Source organism: Echinops telfairi, unplaced genomic scaffold (assembly GCF_000313985.2).
Source record: "Echinops telfairi isolate 266 unplaced genomic scaffold, ASM31398v2 ScPeMD7_2;HRSCAF=8, whole genome shotgun sequence".
Lineage (NCBI taxonomy): Eukaryota > Metazoa > Chordata > Mammalia > Afrosoricida > Tenrecidae > Echinops > Echinops telfairi.
This window is the reverse complement of record NW_022103898.1, coordinates 11,680,028-11,702,367: the sequence shown is the minus strand read 5'-3', so window position 1 is coordinate 11,702,367 and position 22,340 is coordinate 11,680,028. Positions and strand designations below refer to the sequence as shown.

The window sequence follows — 22,340 nt, the reverse complement described above, 5'->3', positions numbered from 1 at the left end:
CACCTCACGTGGGTCCGGCGGCCGCGGTGGGGTCGCTTGTGGCTCGACTGAGACTAAAGGTCGGAGGGGGCTGCACCTGCCAGCTCCTGGGCCCGGCGTCTCTGCCAGCTGGCGGACCCATCCTCCTGTGACCTCACCAGGGCACAGCCCTACCGGACCGCCACCTCGGCGGCTCGCACGCTCACCGAGAAGCAGGTGGCCTGCGCGCGGGGACCTCGTGCCCCCCGCCGAGTGCGGCCAGCCTCGCTCCGCCGCCCGGGGAGCCCCCGGGGTGCGCGGCCTAGCGCCCGGTGCACGCCGAAGCGCCACTTGGAGCGACCCGAAGCGATCCCTACGGGGGGACGAGCCGCTCGCCAACGTTCCGCAGGGGTCACCAGCCCCGGTGTCCGCCGGCGGGGCCCGGCGGGCGGGGGACGCGCTCGCGCCTGCGCGGAGCTGCCGCTGCGCGTCCCCGCCGCTGGGCCGCTGAGCGCCGAAGCAGAAATGGAGACTAGTGTAGCTCAGATCTCGTCTCCCCGACTGCCCCGCGCCGCCGCGCCGCCTTCCGCAAACCCCGCCGGGCGGGTCCCGGAAGACTCGGGCAAACTCGAATTTAAGTCCGCAGCGTTTCCAGCGCACGCGTTGTCCCAATTGTCCGCCCACGACAAGGCCGCCATGGGGACCGTGCGAGCGCAGCGGCGACGGCTGGACGGTCCATATGTGGAGGGACACGTCGGGTAGCCTTGGGGAACGGACGGGCTGCAGGGGCGACCGGTCCCTGGGCGCCCAGTGGGCACTTGCTGCCCTCCACGACCCTCGCCACACATCCTAGCTGAGCGGCCACCGTGTCTGGTCCATGCTAACCAATCTAGGTCCCTGCCTGCCTCACGGAGTTCATTTCTAGCCAGAAAGGGACATGTCACAATGAGCACCCTAATTTCAGAGCGTCCTATGGAATGTGAGGAAAATAACACCGGTACAGTGAAGGGGCCTGGGTGACACCTAGCAGTTTGTCAAGGGCTGCTAACTGGAAGGTTATGAGTTCGAACCCACCCTGTGGCTCCGCAGAAGAAAGGCCTGGCGGATTACTTTCAAATAGATTCCTGCCAAGAAAACCCGTGGGGCAGTTCAACTCCCATCACACAGGGACGCCAGGAGTCCGGCAATGGGAGGGTAACTGATGGGGGTGAAGGCGTAAGGTTTGGGGCAGCCCTGTGGGGCCGTGAGACATTTCAGTAGAGAACTGAATGGTGAGAAAGCGAGGGCCACCAGACGTTCAGGGGCAGCGAGAAGGACGGGTTCCACTCAGCAGCTGCGCGCGCGGGGGTTAAGCCGCCAGTGGGTTGGAAGTAGTTCCGGCGGCGGCCCCGCCCCTGCAGGGCGGAGGGACGCATCACGCAGGGGTGGGGAAGCCGGATCCGTGCGCAGGGTTGCTAAGGGTGAAACTTTTCATTGACTTTGCTCACTTCGGGCCCGGGCGGCGGAAGGTGCGGGTTGTCGCCGGAGAGAAGCAAGCGGCTCCGAAGACGCGGGGCCAGAAGGACAGGACCGCCCGCCGGTCACAGCCCGGCCCGTCTTCTGCCCCGCGACACGAGCCCCCTCCGGTCCCACCCCGCCATCCCCGCGCTGTCGCCGCCGTCCGGCCCGCCCTTGTCCTCCCGCCGCCGAGCCCGAGCTCCAAAAAGCTGAAAGAATTATTCTTGAGAGTCATAACCCAGCCCACCACCTCGTCCAAGCCCCGACCCTGAACGAAGATAAGGACACACAGGCCCCTGCCCGGCAAGGAAAGAAGAACGACCCCTGCCCCGCGCCTAGGAACACCCAGGAAGAAGGAGCTGCCCCGCGACCAGCTGCCCGCCCCGCCGCCTCCGAGGCCCGAGTGAGTGAGCGAGTCAGGGCCGGGCGGGCAGGGGACCTCAGTCCGGGCCACCCTGAGACCCAAGCAGCTCCCGCACCCTCCACATTGCTGTCTCCCCCCCTCCTACCTGGCCGGCATTTTCTGTGACCTGCACCTTCCTTTTTGGAACCCCGTTTCCCTGCGCGCCACCACTTGCCCTTCCTTGCGCCTCTGATCCTAAGGTACCCCAGAGCCTCGTCCTCTCCCAGGTGCAAATCCAAGTGTGCCCCCCCACCACCTCGCGTGAGGTGCATATCCTTCCTTCCCGCCCCCAGTATCCCGGAGACTAGTTAGGAGCGAGGGTTCCCCTAGAGACCCCCACCATTAAATAAATCCGAGGAGGGAGGGGAGCCAGGCCTTGTTTTCCTGTTCCGCCTTGCGTGTGAAGGGGAAGGGGGTGGTAATTATGAAGAAGGTTTCTTTCTGGCCCCATGTAGCCCTAGGAATGGCGGTCGCTGTCCCGTCCCTCTCCCCACCCCCCACCTTAGGGCCCTGGGACGGTTGTGGTGGCCAGGATTCACCCTTTTGGCTTGAGGTCTTTATCCACCTCGCGGTGGGGGAGATGGGGTGGGAAACGCAGTATCCCTCGGGCAAGACCCTGGAGTGGGCTCTGGTTGGTGCTGTGCTTGTCTGGGAGAGCCCTCCTCTAGCCGCCTCCCTGCGGGGATGGACTATGCCCTTGACCTGGCAGGGAATGGGGGTAGCTGGGGGGAGCGAGAGGAGGCTGGGGCAAGTCTGCTCCCACCGCCAGCAGGAACCAAATCCACACACTGCAGCTTTCAACTTGGGGACCCCCAGAGGGGCAGCTCAGTAGCCAACCTTTCTCCTTGCCCAGCCCACTCCAGCCTGGGAGTGGGTCCCTATGCTCTGGTTTCCCAGCAGAAAAACCCTGCCAGTGCATGCCTGGGCGCCAGTCCCATCCCCCTCTGTAGCCTATGGAGGGGGAGCCACTGTGTGTAGGAGGAAGGATTAGGGAGGTTTAGCACCCCGTGGGGAGCTTTGCAAGGAGCTGGTAAGTCTGGTCCTGGAGTAGGCCTCGCAGTGGGAGGGGACTCACAAGCCTAGAATTTTCAGCAATCAGGTGTCAGATGGATGGTGTTTTTCTTCCTGGCAGAAGCAAACCCTGACCGGGAACCTTCCCCTCTTCCCTCGCCGGGACTTGGATTAGAAGGCCCAGGGCCTGCTGGCCCCGCGCCTGCCCACAGCTTAACTGGGAGTTTCTTTGGCCGAGAGAGGACGGGAAAAGTGGTTTAAGTTCTGCCTGCCCTGGCGGCGGGGGTGCTGGAGCCCAGCCCGCTGGGCATTAGTAAAAAGGCTTACTCCCCTTTGAATCTCGGTCCCCACAGCAACCAGGGCCAGGCCGGGCCTTGGAATGCAGAATCAGCGGCAGGGGCTTCTGGAGTGGGAGGGGACCTGACCTATCTGGCCTTACCACCTCACCCACCAAAAACTCATTAAAAACAGATCCCTAATTCAGCAGTCAGGGGAAGCGGTGACAGCTGGGTAGGGAAGGGAAAGTTAACCATTTGTAGAAGCCAAGGCTTGGCTATGGTATGGTGAGACAATATGGGGAGTAGGCCTTAGGGGTAGAATTTATATAAAATGATGGGGGGGCGCGTTTGCCACTACGCGCATGTGCATCGGAAACTTTTCTTGCTTATTCCCACCCTTGGCCAGCTCCCCTTACCGAGCACGCGTAGTTCAGCCAGCCGAGCCTTCGCAAAGCTCCCTGGGAAGTGTAGTGTGCCGAGAAAGTAGGTCACTTGCGCCCACTGCAGCCTGAGAAGTCTGAGGACTACCTATCCCAGAGTGCAGCGCGTGCCTTCCCCACCTACCTCGGGTTCTTTTCAAGTCTTCCTGGCTTCTCTGGAGCCCGACATGCCCTAGTAAGAGCCCTCCTTAGTCGGGAGGGGCCTTGTAGTCACACCCCAGCCTTGCCCAGTCTATGTTTTGGGGAGATGATGTGAGACTGGGCGCGGTGGTGGAGTCAGTCAGTACCAGCCCGCAAAGCGTGTCCCCACACCCTCCCGTCTGGACCACCACCTCTGAGACCTAGGGGGTGTGGTCCCTGCCCGCTCCGCACCCCCACCCCCAATCTGAGTCCCGCTCATGCACCCCCCACCCCGCAATACTCCTGCCTACCCGCTTGTTAAAATTGATCCACTCCTTACGACCTCCAAACTTTTCAGCCCTCCATTGAACCAGCAGGGGCAGTTGAGGACGGTGGAGACGCTGAGGGCATGGAGGCATGCTTTCATCGGTGCTGTCCGGAGCGCAGTGCATTGTCTGGCCACCATTCCCCCTCCTCCTGACACGACTAGGTCTTTTGTCAGAAGTTCGCAGGGCCTGTTGTGCCCAGTCTTGTAGGGTCGTTGTGAATTCGCATCGACTCAATGGCAGTTTGGTTTTGGTTGACCTAGACTTCCTCCCAGCTTCTGGCCTGCCCGCCGCCTCCCATCTTTGCCAATCCGGCATTTATTCATTAAAAGACAAGTCTGTGCAAAGGATCTGAGTCCTGCTTTGGCTTTGTGCTCTCGTTTATACTGTTGCAAGAAGGAAGCAAGTGAGGGATACTGAGACTCTTCGTGCGATTGAACAGAAATAACTCTCACATTTGCAACTTTTTAATACATTGACAAAAGGCAGATTTTGAGATTTATAAACATACACATCCCCCCCTTTTTTTTTCTTTTGTCTCAGTGATTACCTTTCTCGTCTTGTGACTCAGGGTTGGAAAAGACCTGTGGGGCTCCCTGGCCTGCTTAAAAGGAATCTACTTGTTCCTTTTATTGAAGAGTAGTTCTTTCTAAGCATTCTAGTCTTGCCACATGTCCATGAATATCTTATATCCAGCTCTCAGATACAGCCATTGCTTCAAAAAGCACGAAGAAACCCAGTGGAGTGGCCACTCCTCTCTCGCTAAAGACAGGATAGGACCGGTGTGTTTATCCTCTGTTCCATAAGCTTCTTGAAGTCAGAATTAGAGCTTGAGCTGATAGAGCCGAAAAGCTCATTCTGGTTGACTGGCATTTTTGTAAGGTCCCACCCCATAGCCATCTGGCCTGGCCTGTTCGCCAATTAAAGAGGCCAAGGTGGCGTTATAGACTTCCTTATTTGCGCGGCAGTGTCACTGGGGAGGTAGAAATTGGTGTGCAGCTTGAGTTGCTGATGCCGCAGAAAATGGTTAGCTAGGCAGGGCTGGTGACAGTGGCTCTATTGTATTTGGGAGTGGGAAGCTTATTTCCCGATGGCTTTGGCCTGCATATAAAAGGCTCTCATTTTATGGACTGAACTGTTGGGGGTGGGGGTGTTAACTTAGAAGGTAATCATGTGGCAGAGTTGGAGGGGGCCTCCAACCATGCAGAAGCCCTGTGGTCTGGGTGCCGTCCGGAGCGGCACAAATCAAGAGGCTCTGTGGTGGTGCGGCAGAGCTGTCATGGGTTGGGTCAGAGTAGGTTTTACTTTCCATGAGCATTTTTGGAATCAGTTTTTAACTGTTGCCTTATTCTTGGGCACTAGTGCCAACCTTCTTGACAACTCTTTAGTCTCAGCTCTGTCAGATCCCTCTGATGGCCAGCTGTGGCCTCTGCTCTTGAGAGGAGGCTTATGGTCTTGGTGACTGGCTTTCCTCTGTGCTGAGTCAAGCCCTCACAAGCAGAGAGCCATCTGTTCTTCCTAGCATTCTGCTTTGACCTATGTCAGGGGCCACTTGGATATTGATAACATCACTTGAGAGTCCTGCTGATGAAGCGTGTCATTACCTCGCCCCTACTAGGATTGTGAGGATGGCACAGAAGTGTTGTGCATGGAACCGCTATGAGTCGCAAAGGACTGGATGGCAGCTAACAACAACACTGTGATAGCTGGAACTGCTTGTCCTTGGTGCGGTGTGTGATGTGCCCTGGTATGCAGTACTTTTCGAGTCTCACCCAGCCTGGGCTGGGCGTTCCCTGATCTGTGGTGAGGCCAGACCTTGAAGAAACTTGGAGATGAAGTCTGGAGGCTGGGAGAAGGGGGTTTCCTGAGGCCATTGTACACCGTGGAGGCCTTGGGAGAGGAGCCTGGCGGGCCCACGTGACCCTGTCTCCTCACAGCTGGCATGAGGGTTAGACTAGGTCTAGCCTCCTCATTTGCTTTAGCTTCACTTCCTCCTGATCCATATCTGATCTGTTCATCCCATGAATCCTTTTGTTGGGGAAGCTATGGCCTCACACCTGAGACTCACAAGACATGTTTTGGGCCAATATTCTGGAAACTCGAGCTCCACAACCTAGAATACTCCATAGTGGACGTGGTGGAAATCTGACTGAAAGTCCAGCCCCAGCCCTTCATAGGAGGGATGCCCTCAGCAGATCGGGGGATCGGCCTCACCCGGTGCTGAGCTTAGCAACACAGCGGCACCCAGACACTCAGCCAGGAATGGGTTCTGGGCCTGCCTCCCCTTGGTGACCTGTTTCAGGTCTGTTCCCCACCCCAGTCTGGAACCCCCAGCATAAGCCCAGGGCCAGGCCACCCTTTGGGAGAGAGACTAGGCTCTCCACTGCTGGGAACCTCACAGATCACCTTCCTGAGACAGGAGACTGGCCCAGCCCTGGGCAGTAATCCGTTCTGACCTCCGTGGGATTTGGCCGTAAGCAGCTCCCAAAATAACAGGCTGAGTTCAGTTTCTCTCAGTCTGCCTTCTCCCCAGGGATCTCCAAACACTGAACCATGCTGAGCCAGTGCTGAGGACAGGTGGTCAGACAGGCCAAGGGAGATGATGTAACCATGGGACCCCCCGCTGGAAGCTACAGGGGTGGGTTGGAGAAAATGTCTTCCCTCTGCCAACCTCCTCCCCTAAACTCTACTCAGAAATAAGAGCACCCCAGACCGCCCCAGTGCTGCCACGCACGCTGGGTTGACCCCCACAGCCTGCTGCTGCCTTTCCTTTCCTCCACTCCTCCGGGACCCCATGTGGGTTCTGGCAGATCTGAACTTCTTCCTGGGGGTCATGCTCTTGTCTCCGTGGAGGGCCTCTGGATGGAAATGCCAGCTTGGGCAGAAGGGTACCCACCCCACAGAGCCCACAAGGGAACTGGGCTTCCTATTCGGACCCGTGTCCTTCTCCATGGAAGAAGGGGAAGGAAAGACAACTTCATTCTTGGCCTGTGACAGGCTGGGGGCACATCTCCTCCTGCCCTTCCCCAGCTAAATAAAGTAGGGAGTTGGTGGGCAGTCGGGGGGGGAGGGAGGCGTCATTACATAAAGTTCTGAATTCTCAGAATGATGAGGACCACAGCCCCTGTTTCCTTTGACTTAGCTAAGCACAGAGCGCATTTTAGCAAGCGCTGATTTGATACAGTTCACCTCCTTGAGCCCACTTCCTCCGCAGGAGGCCCGTGTTCCAGATGAAGGAACAGCGGCTTAAAAGGGCACGCCCACGGTCACGCTCGTCCTTGGTGAAGCCGAACTGAGGGGGGTGGGATCATCGGAAGTGGGTGCTAATCTCAGTCCTTTGTAGCTGCTCACGGTGCCCTTCTCCGCCTTTCTCATTTCCCAGAGCCCTCTGAAGCCCAAGGCTGCCCACCGTCCATCTCCTACCAGTGCCCTACGCTGATTCCCTGCCCCAGACAAGACCATGCAGCTGGAGATCAAAGTGGCCCTGAACTTCATCATCTCTTATTTGTACAACAAGCTGCCCCGGCGACGGGCAGACCTGTTTGGGGAAGAGCTGGAGCGACTCTTGAAGAAGAAATATGAAGGCCACTGGTACCCTGAGAAGCCACTGAAGGGCTCTGGCTTCCGCTGCGTCCACATCGGAGAGACAGTGGACCCTGTGGTGGAGCTGGCCGCCAAGCGGAGCGGCCTGGCCGTGGAGGATGTGCGGGCCAATGTGCCTGAGGAGCTGAGCGTCTGGATTGACCCTTTTGAGGTGTCCTACCAGATTGGGGAGAAGGGGGCGGTGAAAGTGCTGTATCTGGATGACAGCGACGGCTGCGGGCCCCCCGAGCTGGACAAGGAGATCAAGAGCAGCTTCAACCCTGACGCCCAGGTCTTCGTGCCCATCGGCAGCCAGGACAGCTCATTGTCCAACTCCCCATCGCCGTCCTTTGGCCAGTCGCCCAGCCCCACCTTCATCCCCCGCTCGGCCCAGCCCATCACCTTCACCACTGCCTCCTTTGCTGCCACCAAGTTTGGCTCCACCAAGATGAAGAAGGGGGGTGGGGCCACGAGCAGTGGGGGTGTGGCCAGCAATGGGGGGAGCGGCCAGCAGCCACCTCAGCAGCCCCCAACCCAGCAGCCTCGCTTGGCCCGCTCACCCACCAACAACCCACTGAAGCACAAGAGCCTGTCTCTGTCTATGCATTCTCTGAACTTCATCTCGGCCAACCCAGCCTCACAATCCCAGCTCTCGCCCAATGCCAAGGAGTTTGTGTTCAGCGGCAGCGGCTCACCCAGCCTCCTCTTTGATGCGGCCGAGGGTCAGGGGAGCACCTTCGATGTGGCCCAGGTATTTGGGGGTGGCACCAACAGCCTCTTCCTGGAGAAGACGCCCTTCGTGGAAGGCCTGAGCTACAACCTGAACACCATGCAGTACCCAGGCCAGCCCTTCCAGCCCGTCGTGCTGGCCAACTGAACCCCCACACCCCCGCGGGGCCGGGAGCCCACGACCACGGAAAGGCCAAAAAAAGAGGAAAAGAAAAACACACAAGAGTTCCAGTCTTCTCACTTTCGCTTCTAGAAAGAGGTCCAGGTCCAGCCAGGCTCGGAGTGGGCAGGGTTCCCAAAGCTCCTCGTCCCGTGGAACACCCCCCCCCACCTCCACCCCTGCTTTCCTGCCTGCCTGGGATCCATTCAGTTAGTTTGGGTTTTCTACTTCTTTCTTTCTTTCTTCCTGAATTTCACATGTAGTTTTCTACATAACACCTTTGACTAGTGGCTTCCTGTGCTAAGAAAGGCCCAGATGTGAACCGCTGCACCTGGCGCCCTCTCCCTCCTCTACCAGGCGCCCACCGGGAAGGAGGAGCTGCGGCGGGGCCTACCCCTCCCCAGAACAGACAGAGGCTGGCCCTGACGGACAACTGCCTCTGCCACCCTGCCACCTTCTCACTCCAAGCCATCCAACCTCAGCAGGCCTTCTCGGGCCTTGCCACCCGGGAAGGTCCGATCCCAGCCCCCACTTTCTCTCAGGTCTGGGCCCCAGGGAATGCCGCCCGGCCACTGGCCACCCTTCCGCTAAGAGCTGATGTCTGTGACTGCCAAGTGTCACACTTTGTCTCACCGAATTCCTGTCATCTCTGTGCTGTGGCCTCATCTCACCACCCCGCCTCGCCCCCCACTGTCACTAGCGGACCTGGAGAGATCCAGACCCAGCCATCCCTGCGGCCTCTCCGGAGCAGCCCTTTCCCTGGGCCTCAGAGCAGGTGGGAGGTGGGGAGTGGGTCCTGTGTATGTGTATGTGTGTGTGTGTGCATGCGTGCGTGGTTTGCTGCCCTGCTTTTAAAAATTCCAAGCCATGTGGAACTCCCACTCTGGATGTGGTCCTGGGTTGTAACAAGTGCTTCCCTGGCACTCTGCAGGGCCCCCTAAGAGGCCAGCCTGGCTGAGCCCCAGTGCTCCCGGAAGCTCGCTCTTCAGGAGGAGCTAGTTTCCAGACTGCTGAGGGATCTGCACTTGTCTTTGACCAAAAGCAAAAACAGCTCTGAAGGGCTGAGGGGATACCTAATGTCTAAATGTCCCCAGACTTTCACCTTCCTGTTCTCTGTCCTTAACCCAGGATGGGAACTGCTCACCTGAGCACCTGTGGGGGTGGGGGTGGGGGGGTAGTTAGTGCCTGAGCCTTGAAGTGAGACTCTGGGGTCTTCTGCTTGTGGTTCTGTTAGTCCATTCGTGCCCTTGCCTGATCAGGAACTTCTTGGGACTCTGGCGATGCGTCCCATCTCACTGCCCTAACCCAACCCACTGGGCCTGGGTGCTGGGAAGAGTGGGCTCCTGGTGGGGTTGGCTGGCAGCCCCTTGGCCATCCTGCCCGGTGAGCTTGACTTAGGGCAGAAGACAGCTGGCCCTGCCACCCTTGTGGGCCAGCTTCCACGCTACATGGCAGTGGGCCACATGGCCTCAGAGCCCCCTCCCCAGGAAGTACCAAAGCTCCTGGCCCACCACCCTGACCCTTCCCAACGACCCCAGATGGGCACCTGCTGGAGCAGTAGGCCAGCCCAAGTTCTGTCTGCCATTTTCCCAGCTTCTGCAATGGGCATCTGCTCTACCTCTCACTGCAGGGCAGTGCCCTGGTTCCTTGGCCCAACACCAGCTGTCCTCTTGGCTTCTCAGGGGCCAACCTGCCTGGACCCACCCCCACCCCCCGTTCTCCGCTCCTGCACGGTAACTGGCCCAGGTGCACAGCTGCACTCTGGGACAGGCTGGATGCTGCCTTATCCCCATCCCCATGTCTGCAAGTTGCTCCCCAAGGACAGGGAGAGGGGAGCCCAGCCCCTTCAGTGTCTTGAATATGAAAAAATGTGGGTTCGGGGCTGACCTCTTGGGTCTGGGTCAGTCTGTCTCCTCAAATATAGGCATTTTTGCTTCAATTTCATTTTTTAAGAAAAAAACGAAAACCTGCACTAATTTATCTGGTTTCATAAGAAGACTCTTTACCCCCCTTTTTCTTTTTTTTTCTTCTTTTTTTTACATTTTTGGTGTCTTTATATGGAATAATTTGCTACATTTGTAAAATGTAAGAGGTATATAATATGTATATTTCTAACATAAAAATATACGTAATTTTTTTCTTTTCAAGATTCTTTCTTAAAAAGAGGAGAGAATGATATTTTTTCAGGAAAAACAAACTTTTAAAAAAAGAATAAAACCTTTCTCCTCCCCTTCCCCTTCCCCTCTCTACCAACCCTCCTTCCCAGGAACAAACCCAACGGTGGGCTGTCTTGTGAGGAATGTAACCCTGTCGTCCCAGTTGGCCTGTCTTTCCCAATGCAGCGAGCTGAGAGTCTGCGCTCTCTAGGGGAGGGGGGGGTGGGAGGCGTTGTAAGCACGGGGAGGAGCTGGAGGGGGCAAGGTGATGAGCTGTGTCTTTGTGAAGGAGGAATGCAGCTGAGCATTTTGTATTCAGAATGTTGTGCAATATTTTGAAATGGGACATTGGTGTGTGTAGAGGTTTAGTTTAAAAAAAAAAACAACAAAAAGATCGATCAAATCTGTACAGTTTATATTGTTCCAGATTTTTTTAAGTTTGTATTAAAAGCATGATACATAATAGCCTTCTGTGTGGTCCCGGCTGCTTTTGTTCCATGAGGGCGACTGGTCATCCTCAGGGTGGACACAAACTGTCCCTTGTCCCACGGGACATTTTCACATACCCTCTGTCGCAGTCCTTGTCCACCTTGGAATCTGGTCCCAGGAGCAGGTTTTAGAAGATGGAGTGCTTCCTTAGGGGTGGGGTGGCCAGAGGCCCCTGAGCCTGCTCCAGCTGGCACACACCCCACACCATAAGACCCTTACAGGAGGCCAGGTGACGAGCCCAACGGAGCCAGGGTCTGCCCCCAAACCTCTTGCTTAATTCTCAGCCCTTTTCTTGGGCTGGGCAATGGCACAGAGCTGCTTTAAAGGGGAACCAACTAGTTGGCACCCAGGACTGGAGGACTCCGCCCGCTGTAAGGACCCAGCCACTCCTAGTCCTGCCCCTAGGCCCCATTCCCAAGTGCCAGCTCCTGTTACTTGACACCTGAGCCCAGTAGGGGCCCTGCCTCCAGAGAAGGAAGCCAGGGGTGAGCTGGGTCCTTCACTCTCACAACAGCCTGGCGATGAAAGGTATGCCCAGCCCTCCGTGGCACAGGCTGGAACTGCTTGCTCATGGCAACACGGGAGTGACCTGGTGAAATGGAAACGCTGCCAGGGGCCCCTGCCCTGCAGCAGAAGAAGCAAGAAGCTTCTGGTAGACTCAAGAGTACACACTGCCCTCCAGTCAATCCTGGCTATCCCTACGCCTGCCCCACCCCCCACCCCGCCCCGATAAATAACACTGCCAGGGAGTAGATTCCAATTCAATAGTGACTCTATAGGACAGAGTAGAACTGCCCCTGTGGGTTTCCAAGGGTGTAACTCTTGGAATAGGAGGCCTTGTGGTCTTGAACTGCTGACCTTTCAGGTAGCAGTCCAGCCTGGAATGACTATACCACACAGTTTCCGAGACTCAGTCTCGACCGGAGCAGACAGCCTTATCTCCCATGGAGTGGCTGCTGGATTTCAACCACCGACCCTGCTGTTAGCAGCACAGGGTACTGCCAGGGCTGCTCAGCAAGGCTCACTCACTTGGCAAACAGCCCCCACCCCTGAGCACGCACTCCCTGGCCTAGGGAACATGATGGGAAACCAGCTCCAGGCCAGGTAGACACAGGGGTCCCGAGAGACCAGAGCGCAAAGAAGGCTTCCTGGAGGAGGAGGTAGGAAAATACAAGGTCACCTGAAAAGGGAGAAGCCAGGCCACGGCCCTTCCTCAGGGGACATTCTTCAGGCAGGCAACTTGTCTCAAAAGAATTTACTCAGTTCCTTTGAGAGCCACGGGTTCCAGCCCTAGCCCTGTTGCTCCCACCCTGGTGCCTGAATTCCCTGCCCTCCAAAATGGGATCATCGGAGTTGTGCCTGCTTGTGGAAATGAAATGACATCCCAGGTGCTAAGTGCTGAGCCCGGCGGCTGGCCAGGAGCAAACAAGTCACTGGCCAGGATCCTTACAGCCCATCCTTGACTGCCCCCAGCCAGTCCCAGCCAGTCTATTTCCTTCCTCAGCAGCCAGGTGACACCCAGCCTGCCAGCACCAGGCCAGGCCAGGCCAAGCCAAGGAGGTGGCAAGGGAAACTGCTTTGGGGTAGAGACAGAGCTGACCCCCCAGCCTGCCCTCTACCAAGGTAGGAAGTGGCAATAGCCCAACCAGGCAGTGCTAAATGGAGCTGATGGCCACTCCTCCCCTCGAGGGCTGGGCCTGGGCCTGGGCCCTCCCTGTATGGTTGAAACCTTCTGGGAGTTCCCCCCCTAAAGAGGCAGACCAGGTGGTGGGGTGAGTCACAGGCGGGAGAGTCCTCCTCAGTCACTGCCACCTGAGTCAGTGCCTGTCAGCTGAAGTCCCTGTCAAGCCCATGAGTTGGGCTGGAGGGCCACACGGTCTTGCTCCTGCCTGCTTTCCCTGGGCCTGGCCAGTTTGGCCATCTCCTGCCTGGGAAGGAAGTTCCTCTGCCCTGCAGCACAATGGACCTGCTGCCCCACTGCCCTTTACACTTGGAGAGTTTTACTCTTGTCAGTGGGAGAGGTGGGTTCCTGCCCTCCCAGAGGCCGAGTTACTGTGTAACCCTGAATACTGCTCTCGCTCTGTCCCATTGGACAATGAGGGCCAGGGCCCTGTCCAGCTGGACCATCTGAGTTAAGCCTTGTGCCCTCCCCTCCCCCTGCCCCACTAGCTCCTTGAAAGGACCCCTCCCCAGAAAGATGAGAGAGAAGTGGGCTGACCAGCTGGGAGTTGCTCCAAAACACACGGGCCACATCAGACTACTCCTGGGCTGAGGCCGGGCCAGGGGAGTGTGAGCCAGAAACAGGACCTGGCTAGACATCCGGGCTCATCTAGCCTGGCCCTGATTCACCTTCACCGCCTCCACCCAACATGGGGTGCCCCAAGTGCCCGGCGCTTTAGACAGGAGGAAATAGAGGAGAACACAGGCAAGGTCCCCGCTCCCCACTGACCACAATAATGAGCAAGTGCCAGATGGTGAAGAAGGACTATGAAGGTAATCACTACCAGTGACAGTAACGAGAGACCAAGGGGCCGCTTTAAATTGCACGGCTGAGAGGACCTTTCTGAGAAAAGAACTCAGAACTGTCTCAGAATGAAAAGGTCCTTGCCAGACCAGACCTGTAAGAGACAGAGCAGGGATGGGGACGGGCCGTTTCCACAGGTGAGCGGCAGAGGAGCAAGTGGTGCTCTGGGAGTGAATAGCAGCACACGGTCAGGACCGGATCACAGGTCCTGTTTCCACCTCAGGCGCCCTGGTGGTGTCCTGGGTGACATGTTGGGCTGCTAGCCTCAAGGTCAGCAGTTCTAACCCATCAGCTGCCCTTCAGGAGAAAGATGAGGCTTTCTGCTCTTGTAAAGATTTATAGCCTCGAAAGCCCAAAGGGGGAGTTCTCCCCTGTCCTCTAGGGTCAGTATGAATCAGAATTGACTTCTTGGCAGTGACTGGTTGCTTTTGTTTTTCAGTCTCGCTTTCCATGTGCAAGACCTGCGTGTGGTTCCCCAGCCAGTGTACCCTGCGTGCAGACACCACCGTCTGTCAGGGGTGGCTGTGTGTTGCTTCTAAACGAAGATGGGCTAGGAAGAAAGGCCTGGCAATCTACTTCTAAAACTCAGCTGATGAGAACCCAGTGGATCCCAAAGGCCTGATCTGCGATGGAGCATAGGGCTGGTGCAGGGCAAGCCAGAATTTTGTTCCATTGTGACCATGAGTGGGTATCGTAGACAGCAGCTAACAACAACGGAAGCTCTGTGTGTTGCGGGTGAGGGGCTGGACTTGATCTCATCTGTGTCCCAGGCTGAGACCGAGAGAGGGAGCTCTCGCCTCCATTCAATCCGAGGGAGCTCTCGCCTCCATTCAATCCGCAAACCTTCCCAGAGTTCCAGGCTGTGCTGGTGTCCTTGGGGAGCTTCTTCTGGAAGAAGAGCTTGCACTGGGGCAGATCTGGACCAAGTCCTTGGGGGCTTCTCAGTCCTGGAGCAGTGGGATGGAAGGCAGGCCCAAAACAAACTCAAAAACTCATGGCCATCGACATTGACTCCCTGTGAGCCTATAGAGCAGGGGAGAGCTGCCCCTGCGGGCTTACGAGACTATAATTGTTTACTGGAATAGAAAGCCTCATGTTCTCCCACAGAGCAGCGGGTAGACTCAAACTGCTGGCCTTGGAATTAGCCCAGCGTGTAACCCATCACACCAGTAGGGAGACAGGCCCAGGACACTATAATTCAATACCTGCTGGGGTCTCTGGCAGGAGGGAAGGAGCGTCAGGGCTTGTAGCACTCAAGGAGGCTCCTACCAAGCCCAGAGCTAAATGAAGCTAGGGAAAGGGCTTAAAGACAGCAAGTGTTGCTTTAGCCACGTGCTGCTGCTGGACTCGAACGGTGACACGTGGCTATGTCATCGAGAGGACGCTGGCGTCACTGGAGAAGGGGGAGTTCCAGGGGCACAGAAGTGAGGGAGTCAAGTCCACGGACCCAGCCAGGGTAGAGGACTCGTGCAAGAAGCCACAGAGATATGTAGAAAGCAGAAATGTAAAAGCTCACGTGAAGGCCTCTGTGATCTCGATTGAGATCTCTTTCTTAGCTACGACTACCAAAGAACATTCTAGACCAGAGGAACTAGAAGGTGCCCACCTCCCACCGCCACCTGTTCTGGAAGGGATCTTCTTAGAAGGTCTTGGGAAAAGTGAGAAGATGATGCAGAACAAAACTCCAAATCATGGAGAAAAACAAAACAAAACAAAAATACCAAGCTTACTGGTGGCATAGACACTGGTGGACCCCCTGAGACTAGAGCCCTTAGTTCCCCCTCAGGTCTAGAAGTGAACTCACCCCACTGCTCAATTTCCAGTCAAGCAATCGACAGGTATATCTATGAGGGGACCAATAACACTAAGGAGGCTCCACTCCTTAGAACCCTCACTCATTTGAGACCAGAAGGACAAAGTCCAGAAGGATTAGAACGGAGGAGTGAAAAGAGGGACCCGTGGGAGTAGCAATGGCCCTCTTCAAAGGGAATGTGGACTTGTTGAATCTCTTCCGTAAGCCCTCACCCAATTCACCATACAAACTTATTTAAGCAAAGTCTATACACAATAGCATGAATAAACTGGACTCTATCCAAATGGAAAACTTCTCTTAAGTCACTGTTAAGAAAATGAGCCGCAGACAGACGCGGAGGAAGTGCTTGCAAATCACCTCTCCTGCAAAGAGCCTGCATTAAGAGGGTAGCAAGGACCTTCAGAAGCGAGTAACAAGAGAACCAAACACACACCAGGAACATGGACAAAAGGGCTGACACTTCACACCCACAAGGTGCGTGGACAGTGAATAAGCCCGTGGAAACAGGCAGATGTTCTGAGCGGCTTTGCCTGGAGTAGCCCCAGACAGAATTCAATCCCAATGTCCTTCGGTGGGTGAACGGTGGAACGATCATACGACAGGGTTTTGCTCAGCAGGGGAAACAAACCAAACCAAACAGATGGATGAAGTGTTGATACGTCTCAGAATAATCACACTGACAGAGCTGGGAGGGAAAAGAATACGAGGTACACACTGTTCGCTTTCACATATAGAAAATCCAAACTAACAAATCAGTGCTTTCCTGGGGACAGGAGAGGGAGGAGGGACGGGGATGCCAAACGAATTGGCCCAAGAAAGCTGTGAGAGACGATGAATAGATTTGTTACCTTGATGTATAGTGAGGGATTCATTGGTCAATGCTTATCAAGTAGTTATTTTTAAGTTCATACAACTTACTGTATACCAGTTATACTTCAACAGAGTTGTTTTCTGAAAGGAGAACCAGATGCAGCCCAGGGGTGTAGGATGGATTGAAAGGCAGAGCCAGTCAAGCACTCAACTGTCAACCAATGTTTACGCACGTTATTATGTGCACTAAAGGGTCCTGGTCGCCGTGGTTACAGCTATGGTAGTTACATAATCTGGTGTCCATTAGAGAGGATTAAGAGTGAAGGGGTGGAGTCTGGCCTAATAATCAAGAGATAACCAATGAGGCCTCTGTGTGGGCATGGCCCTCTCCTAAGAATTCTGGGAACTAATGCATTTCCTCCTTGGCGGCGGGGAGACACTTCAGAAAAACCAGCCGCCGGAAACCCCATGGAGCAGAGGTGGACTGTACAGCACATGAGGTGGCTTGAGTTCGGACCGACACAACGGCAACTGGTTGCTGCATCCGGGCTCTGCTGCTGACACTGGAGAGGCAGCGGGAACAAGACAATGTCCTCCTCAGGGGACCCACGTTCTAGCGCGCAAGAAAATCACAATTAATAAAATATGATAAGCAAACGAGAAAACGCAGGCAGAGCTAGGTCCTCAGGGCAACACCAGGATCAAGTGCCACAGAAGACTGGGAGGGGCGGTTCTCCCCCAGATTCCAGGCTGCAGGGAGGCTTCTCTGGGAACGCTGCAGTCAACTGAGACCTGAGCTGTGTGAAGGAGCTCAAAGGGGTCCCTCCTGTCTCAAGAGCCCCACCTCCTCTGAGCGTGTCCCCCCCTGCCCTGCTGTGTGTGTGTTTCCTGTCCTGGCTCTCAGTTCCTGGCTGGCAGTTCCCTTTCTCTCCCTTTATCTCAGCTTTCTCACCTGAAGGGGGAAGAGGAGACTACGCCCAGTCCATGTGGGCACAGACCCCCACAAGTCAGTTCTCTGCTCAACAGGGCCTCTCACTTGGCTTAGCTGGCTTTGGGGGGCATGCATGCAGGGCAAAAATGCCAAAGGCATTAAGACAAGCATCTCAGAGTCCTCCTAAGAGGTACCCTGGGGAGCCGGTTCTTTGAGAGTTGCGGGGGGTAGGGGCGCACCCCTCGTAGACAGGGCTCACAGATGAGCAGAGGCACTCTCTGGCCTCCAGTACATGCCAGGACTAAGGCCAGGCTAGGCTGGCCCGCGGCCCAGAGGGGCGGGGCAGGAGGTCAGTGGGCAGGGTGGCCGGGCCTGCCTGGCCCTTTTTCCGGACACAATGTCCTGGACTGCTGCAGGCTTGGCTGACTGACAGGGAACAGTAGCTGGCAGAGGACTGGGTAGGGGGGCAGCCCAGCCTGGGCAAAGGGCTTGTCCTCACAACCTGTCCTACCACGTGGGCGAGAAGAGGGCCAGCTTGTTGGAGAGAGAAGCAGGGTTCCCGGCGCCTGGAGGATATTAGGGATCCCAACCCCCACCCCCAACCCCTGGGCCTCAGTTCCCTACACAACCACCATCATCACTTAAGTTCTAGAAGAGTGCGGGGGTGGGGGTTGGACACACCAAAGAAGAGTTTCAATGCCACACGTGGTGGCATTGGCCCTCACTGGCTGTGTCGCCCAGGGCAGGGCACTTCACTTCTCTGAAACTCAGCCCTTCACCTCAAAAATGACTTTCTTGGGCCGGGCTGTATACAAAGTGCCATCAAATTCATTTTGATTTATAGCAACCCCATGTGACAAGAGTCGAGCTACCCCACAGGGTTTTCAAGGCTGTTGGCTTTCCAGAAGGCGCTCAGAGGGCGCAGTGGTTAGGCGCTCGCTGCTAACGGAAAGGCCAGTGGAAGGACCCATTAGCAGCTCTGAGGGAGAAAGACCTGGCAGTCAGCGTCCACCCAGAGTGTGGCCCGGAGGGCAGCTCCTCAGTTTATGAACGAATGTCCGGGGCCCCAGGAAACCTCTCTGGTCAGCCAGGATGGTTGGTAGGCGACCGGGAGCAGGTTCTTCATTTCTTAATTTTCTCAACTATAAAAGGGCAAGAATTCTCCCCTCATGAGCTGGCGGCCCTATGGGTTAGGCATTGGGCCGCTACCAGCAAGGTTGGTGGTTCGAACCCACCGGTCCCTCCCTGGGAAAGAGGTGAGGCTGTCTGAGCACATAGATTGATGTCCTTGGAAACCATTAGGAGCAGTTCTACCCTGTCCCACTGTTGGAAGGTAACAGGAACACAAGCCAAGCTTAGAGTCCAGGCCGGACAAGAAGAAGCAGGGATGTGGAATGTGGAGCAGCAATGGGCAAGGTGGGAGGGAGGAGCTGAGACTCCCCACTGGGCAGCCTAAGAGAGAGCTTTCACCAGAGGATAAGTGGATGGACACTTCCCTCATCCCAAAGGCAGCCGGTCCCACCCCCATTGAGCCAATTCTGACTCACATGGACTCTATAGGACAGGGCAGAACTGCCCTTGTGGGTTTTTTTTTTTTTGCCCTTGTAGGTTTTCGAGTAGAAAGTCTCATCTTTCTTCCACTGAACAGTTAGTGGTTTCAAACTGCCCACCTTGTTAGCAGCCCAACACATACCCCACTCTGCCACCCGGGTTGTACCTCTCAGCAGGAGCTCAAAGTAGGGAAAGCATGGGCTAGCTTGGTGGGGGAGTGTGGGTGGTACCCCAGGTGCTCCCAAGGGGCCTTCGAACTAACCACACAGGGCCAGCCCAGCCTGCAGCTTGGCCCAGGCCGCAGGGCAGCCCTGCACCACGTGCTGTGGACAAGGGCCAGGTCCACAGGGAGCAGAAGGGTGGTAGCCCAGGCCCTGGGCACACACTGTGCCGGGTTCCTAGGTAAGGGTGCAGGCGGCTGCAGCAAGGACTCCCCAGGGCACATCGGGGCTCCTCCTGAAACACCAGGAGGAAGGGTCACTGCGCCTAGCCTCATCCCGGGACGCTGAGGCTCTAAACCCCAAAGTGGGCGCGAATTCCGCCCAAGGTTACACAGGGAGCGGCTCCCCACATAGAGAGGAGGGGCGTGGAACAAGTCGTCGGAATCAGGGATCTTCCAGAACCCCATAGACCAGACCAGAGGAGGCAACCACAAGCCGAGCTGGGGCACACATGCTGACTGCGCTCCGGGGCGGGGTGGGGGGGTGTCTCCTAGTGAGGCCTGCCGCCCCACCCCACCCAAGTTGTCAGCGTCCCCGCGGTGGACAGGGGGTCAGGGGGCTTCAATTTCCCCTTAGGCCAATGGGAAAGGAGGAGGGGGTCCTAGCCTTGCCCCCCTCCACCTCTGACACCCACCCTTGGGGACTCACGAGGAGGGGAGGGGTTGCATAACAGGCAGCGCGGAGGAGGGAGCGCGCGGGGGTGGGTGGGGGCGCCCGTCCCCCTCCCCCCGCCGGCCTATGAATAGCCGGGCTGTTCCATCCGCGTGACACCAGAGCAGCCCCGCCCCGCGCGCGTTCTGGCGTCTCCGCGGCGCGGGGCGGGCACCTGGGGAGCCCTGGGTTCCAGCAAGGCGCCCCCCCACCTGCCGCCCCAGGGCGCGCCTCTTGACCCCCGTGGAGTCCCTGAGCGCGCACCGCCGTGGGGCTCCTCTGAGAGCCGCCGTGGTGCCCAGTGCCCCGGGGAGGACTCAGAGGTCACCGGGGACTCCAGGGACTGAATGACGTCATCACCCCACCCCTGCCACCCACACACCGCTGCGCCTAGCCTCACCTTTATTTATAGCCAGAACCCGGGCCTGGGGGGCGGGGGGCGCACGCGGCACCGACCGAGGCAGGACCGGCAGGGTGGTGTGGGCGGGGGCAGAAACAAAGGAAGCACCGCTCCTGATCTAGAGCACCTGGCCTGCCCCTTCCAAAGGAAGGAAGGAGGTCGGATGGCTGCCGCCGCCATCTCAGGCCTTGCCAGACACCCCCCACCACCACCACGAACCCTTTGAGCCCTTGGTCGCCCATTTTTTGTGGTGGTGCGATAGGGGGGGTGCAGACCGGGGGCTCACTAAAATAGGACCAAGACCACCACTGAGAGGAACCGGTGTGAACAAGTCATCTCATACCCACCGTTCTGAGAGCGCTTCCTGGGGGCTCTGCCTTGGGGCACCCTCCCTAGGGCAGCTTCAGCCCCAAGGTGTGGGCGCCACTGGGTGACTGCTCTCGGGTGGGGGGTGGGCGTCCTCTGGGCAATGAGTAAGAGGGCAGGTGCTGGCAGATTGGCTGGGCCACCTGCTTCCTTCCAAAGGGGCAGATGGAGAGGGGAGGGAGGGCAGAGCGGGCGTTGTGCAAGACCCCCCTCCGGAGTGGCCTTCGGTGGTGTACCAGCCGCAGCCTCCCAAGGGAGACGATCCCAAACCCATGGCGACGGAGTGTATTCCAGCTCACAGTTTCCAAGCACACAGCTCCGTCTTTCTCCCAACAAGGGGGGGGGAGGTTTGAACCCCTGACCTTGAGGTCGGCAGCCCAGCGTCTCTTCCACAGCGACACCAGGGCTCCTTTCTTCCGTGGGCTTGATCCCTGAGTTACCAGCCTCACCGAGAGGGGAGGGGACTTGGACAGAGTCCCAGGGTGGGAAGGGCCAAGGGTGGAACCCATTTAAGCCTGTACCCACGCACTAGGCAGACAGAGCCAAGAGACGCATAAACTACAGTGCCTGCCCCTGTAGACATCCAGGAAGAGTGGTGGGCAGCACATCATAACCGGGGCCGCGGTGGTCTGGGGCTGACGGATGAAAGATGAATAGGAGTTCGCCATCAGGAAGACCTGGGGGAGGGGGCATTCCAGGCAAAAGAGCTTGTGCAAAGGCTCCGTGCCTCCAAACAGCATGAATGAGGGTTCTGTGCAGTTTGGCAAGTCTGCGCTTAGCAGGTGGTGGATACATGGAGGGAGATGCGGCTGGCCTAACAGAGGGGAGGATCTTGGGAGGCAAGAGAACTGGACTTTGTCCTGAGGGCAGCCAGGGGTCAGCAGCTGAGGAGCAGGGACCAAGAGAAGGGGGAGGGAGAGGAGGGAGGCTGGAACCAAGGTGGCCTTCCAGCTCCACCCTACATCTCCATGGCAACTCCTCTCTCCTCCTCCAGTATTCCCCTGGCTCCCCTGTAACCCTAGCTGGTCTGGGCCGCTGTGGAGGAGCCCAGAGAGGCCAGCCCCTCTCAGCCAGCTCGAGGGTGCTGTGTGGCCTCCAGCCAGGTGTCTCAGACCCTCTGCCCTTAGTTTCCTCATCTATAGCACTCATCTCTGCCCCATCCCTCCTCAGGGAGGACCCCATTTCTTCTGAAGAGCCCTGGGTGAGCTGCCTTCTGTTTGGGTGGGACTCTCCCCAAAAGGGTCCTCCTGGCTCCCTGCCTCTGGCTTTTAGAACAGGAATAAAAGGAAAGCGGATCCAGAGCATGGGCTTTAATTAACAGGTTTTATTGGAGTTAATGACCTGCCCAGGTGTTTAGAATGGAATGAGAGTCAAGGGGGCAGGGTGAAGGGAGATTAGAAGAAGTAAAGAGAGAATCGCTGAAAGTAAGAAAGGGAGAGCTCGAGAGAGGCAGCGACAGAGGGACGGACGTGCAGCCACAGAGAAAATGAAGAAAGTCAGAGAGGGACTGAACAAAGGAATCCCGTGCTGATAAACGTTTGGGACAGGAATAAATGATCCTGTCTATGGAGGTAGGGTGGGGGGGGAAGGGGGAACCGATGACAGGGATCTACATATAACCTCCTCCCTGAGGGACGGACAACAGAAAAGTAGGTGAAGGGAGACGTCGGGTAGTGTAAGATATGACAAAATAATAATCCTTTATAAATTATCAAGGGTTCATGAGGGAGTGGGGAGCGGAGAGGGAGGGTTGGAAATGAGGAGCTGATGCCAAGGGCTTAGGTGGAGAGCAAATGTTTTGAGAATGATGAGGGCAACAAGTGTACAAATGTGCTTTATACAATGGATGGAGGAATGGATTGTGGTAAGAGTTGTATGAGCCCCAGTAAAGTGATAAAAAAAAAAAAAAAAAGGAGAAGAAAAG

The 22,340-nt window shown here is 56.9% G+C and overlaps 1 protein-coding gene across 1 annotated transcript; it reads left to right on the top strand.

The window, feature by feature from the left end:
• The first annotated feature begins 1,365 nt into the window (after nucleotides 1-1,365).
• TOB2 (transducer of ERBB2, 2) lies at nucleotides 1,366-8,562 on the top strand. The gene is made up of 2 exons (XM_004718027.3): nucleotides 1,366-1,858; nucleotides 7,416-8,562. The coding sequence occupies exon 2, from the start codon at nucleotides 7,494-7,496 to the stop codon at nucleotides 8,490-8,492; it is 999 nt and encodes a 332-aa protein (XP_004718084.2). The 5' UTR covers nucleotides 1,366-1,858; nucleotides 7,416-7,493; the 3' UTR covers nucleotides 8,493-8,562.
• The last annotated feature ends 13,778 nt before the right edge of the window (nucleotides 8,563-22,340 follow it).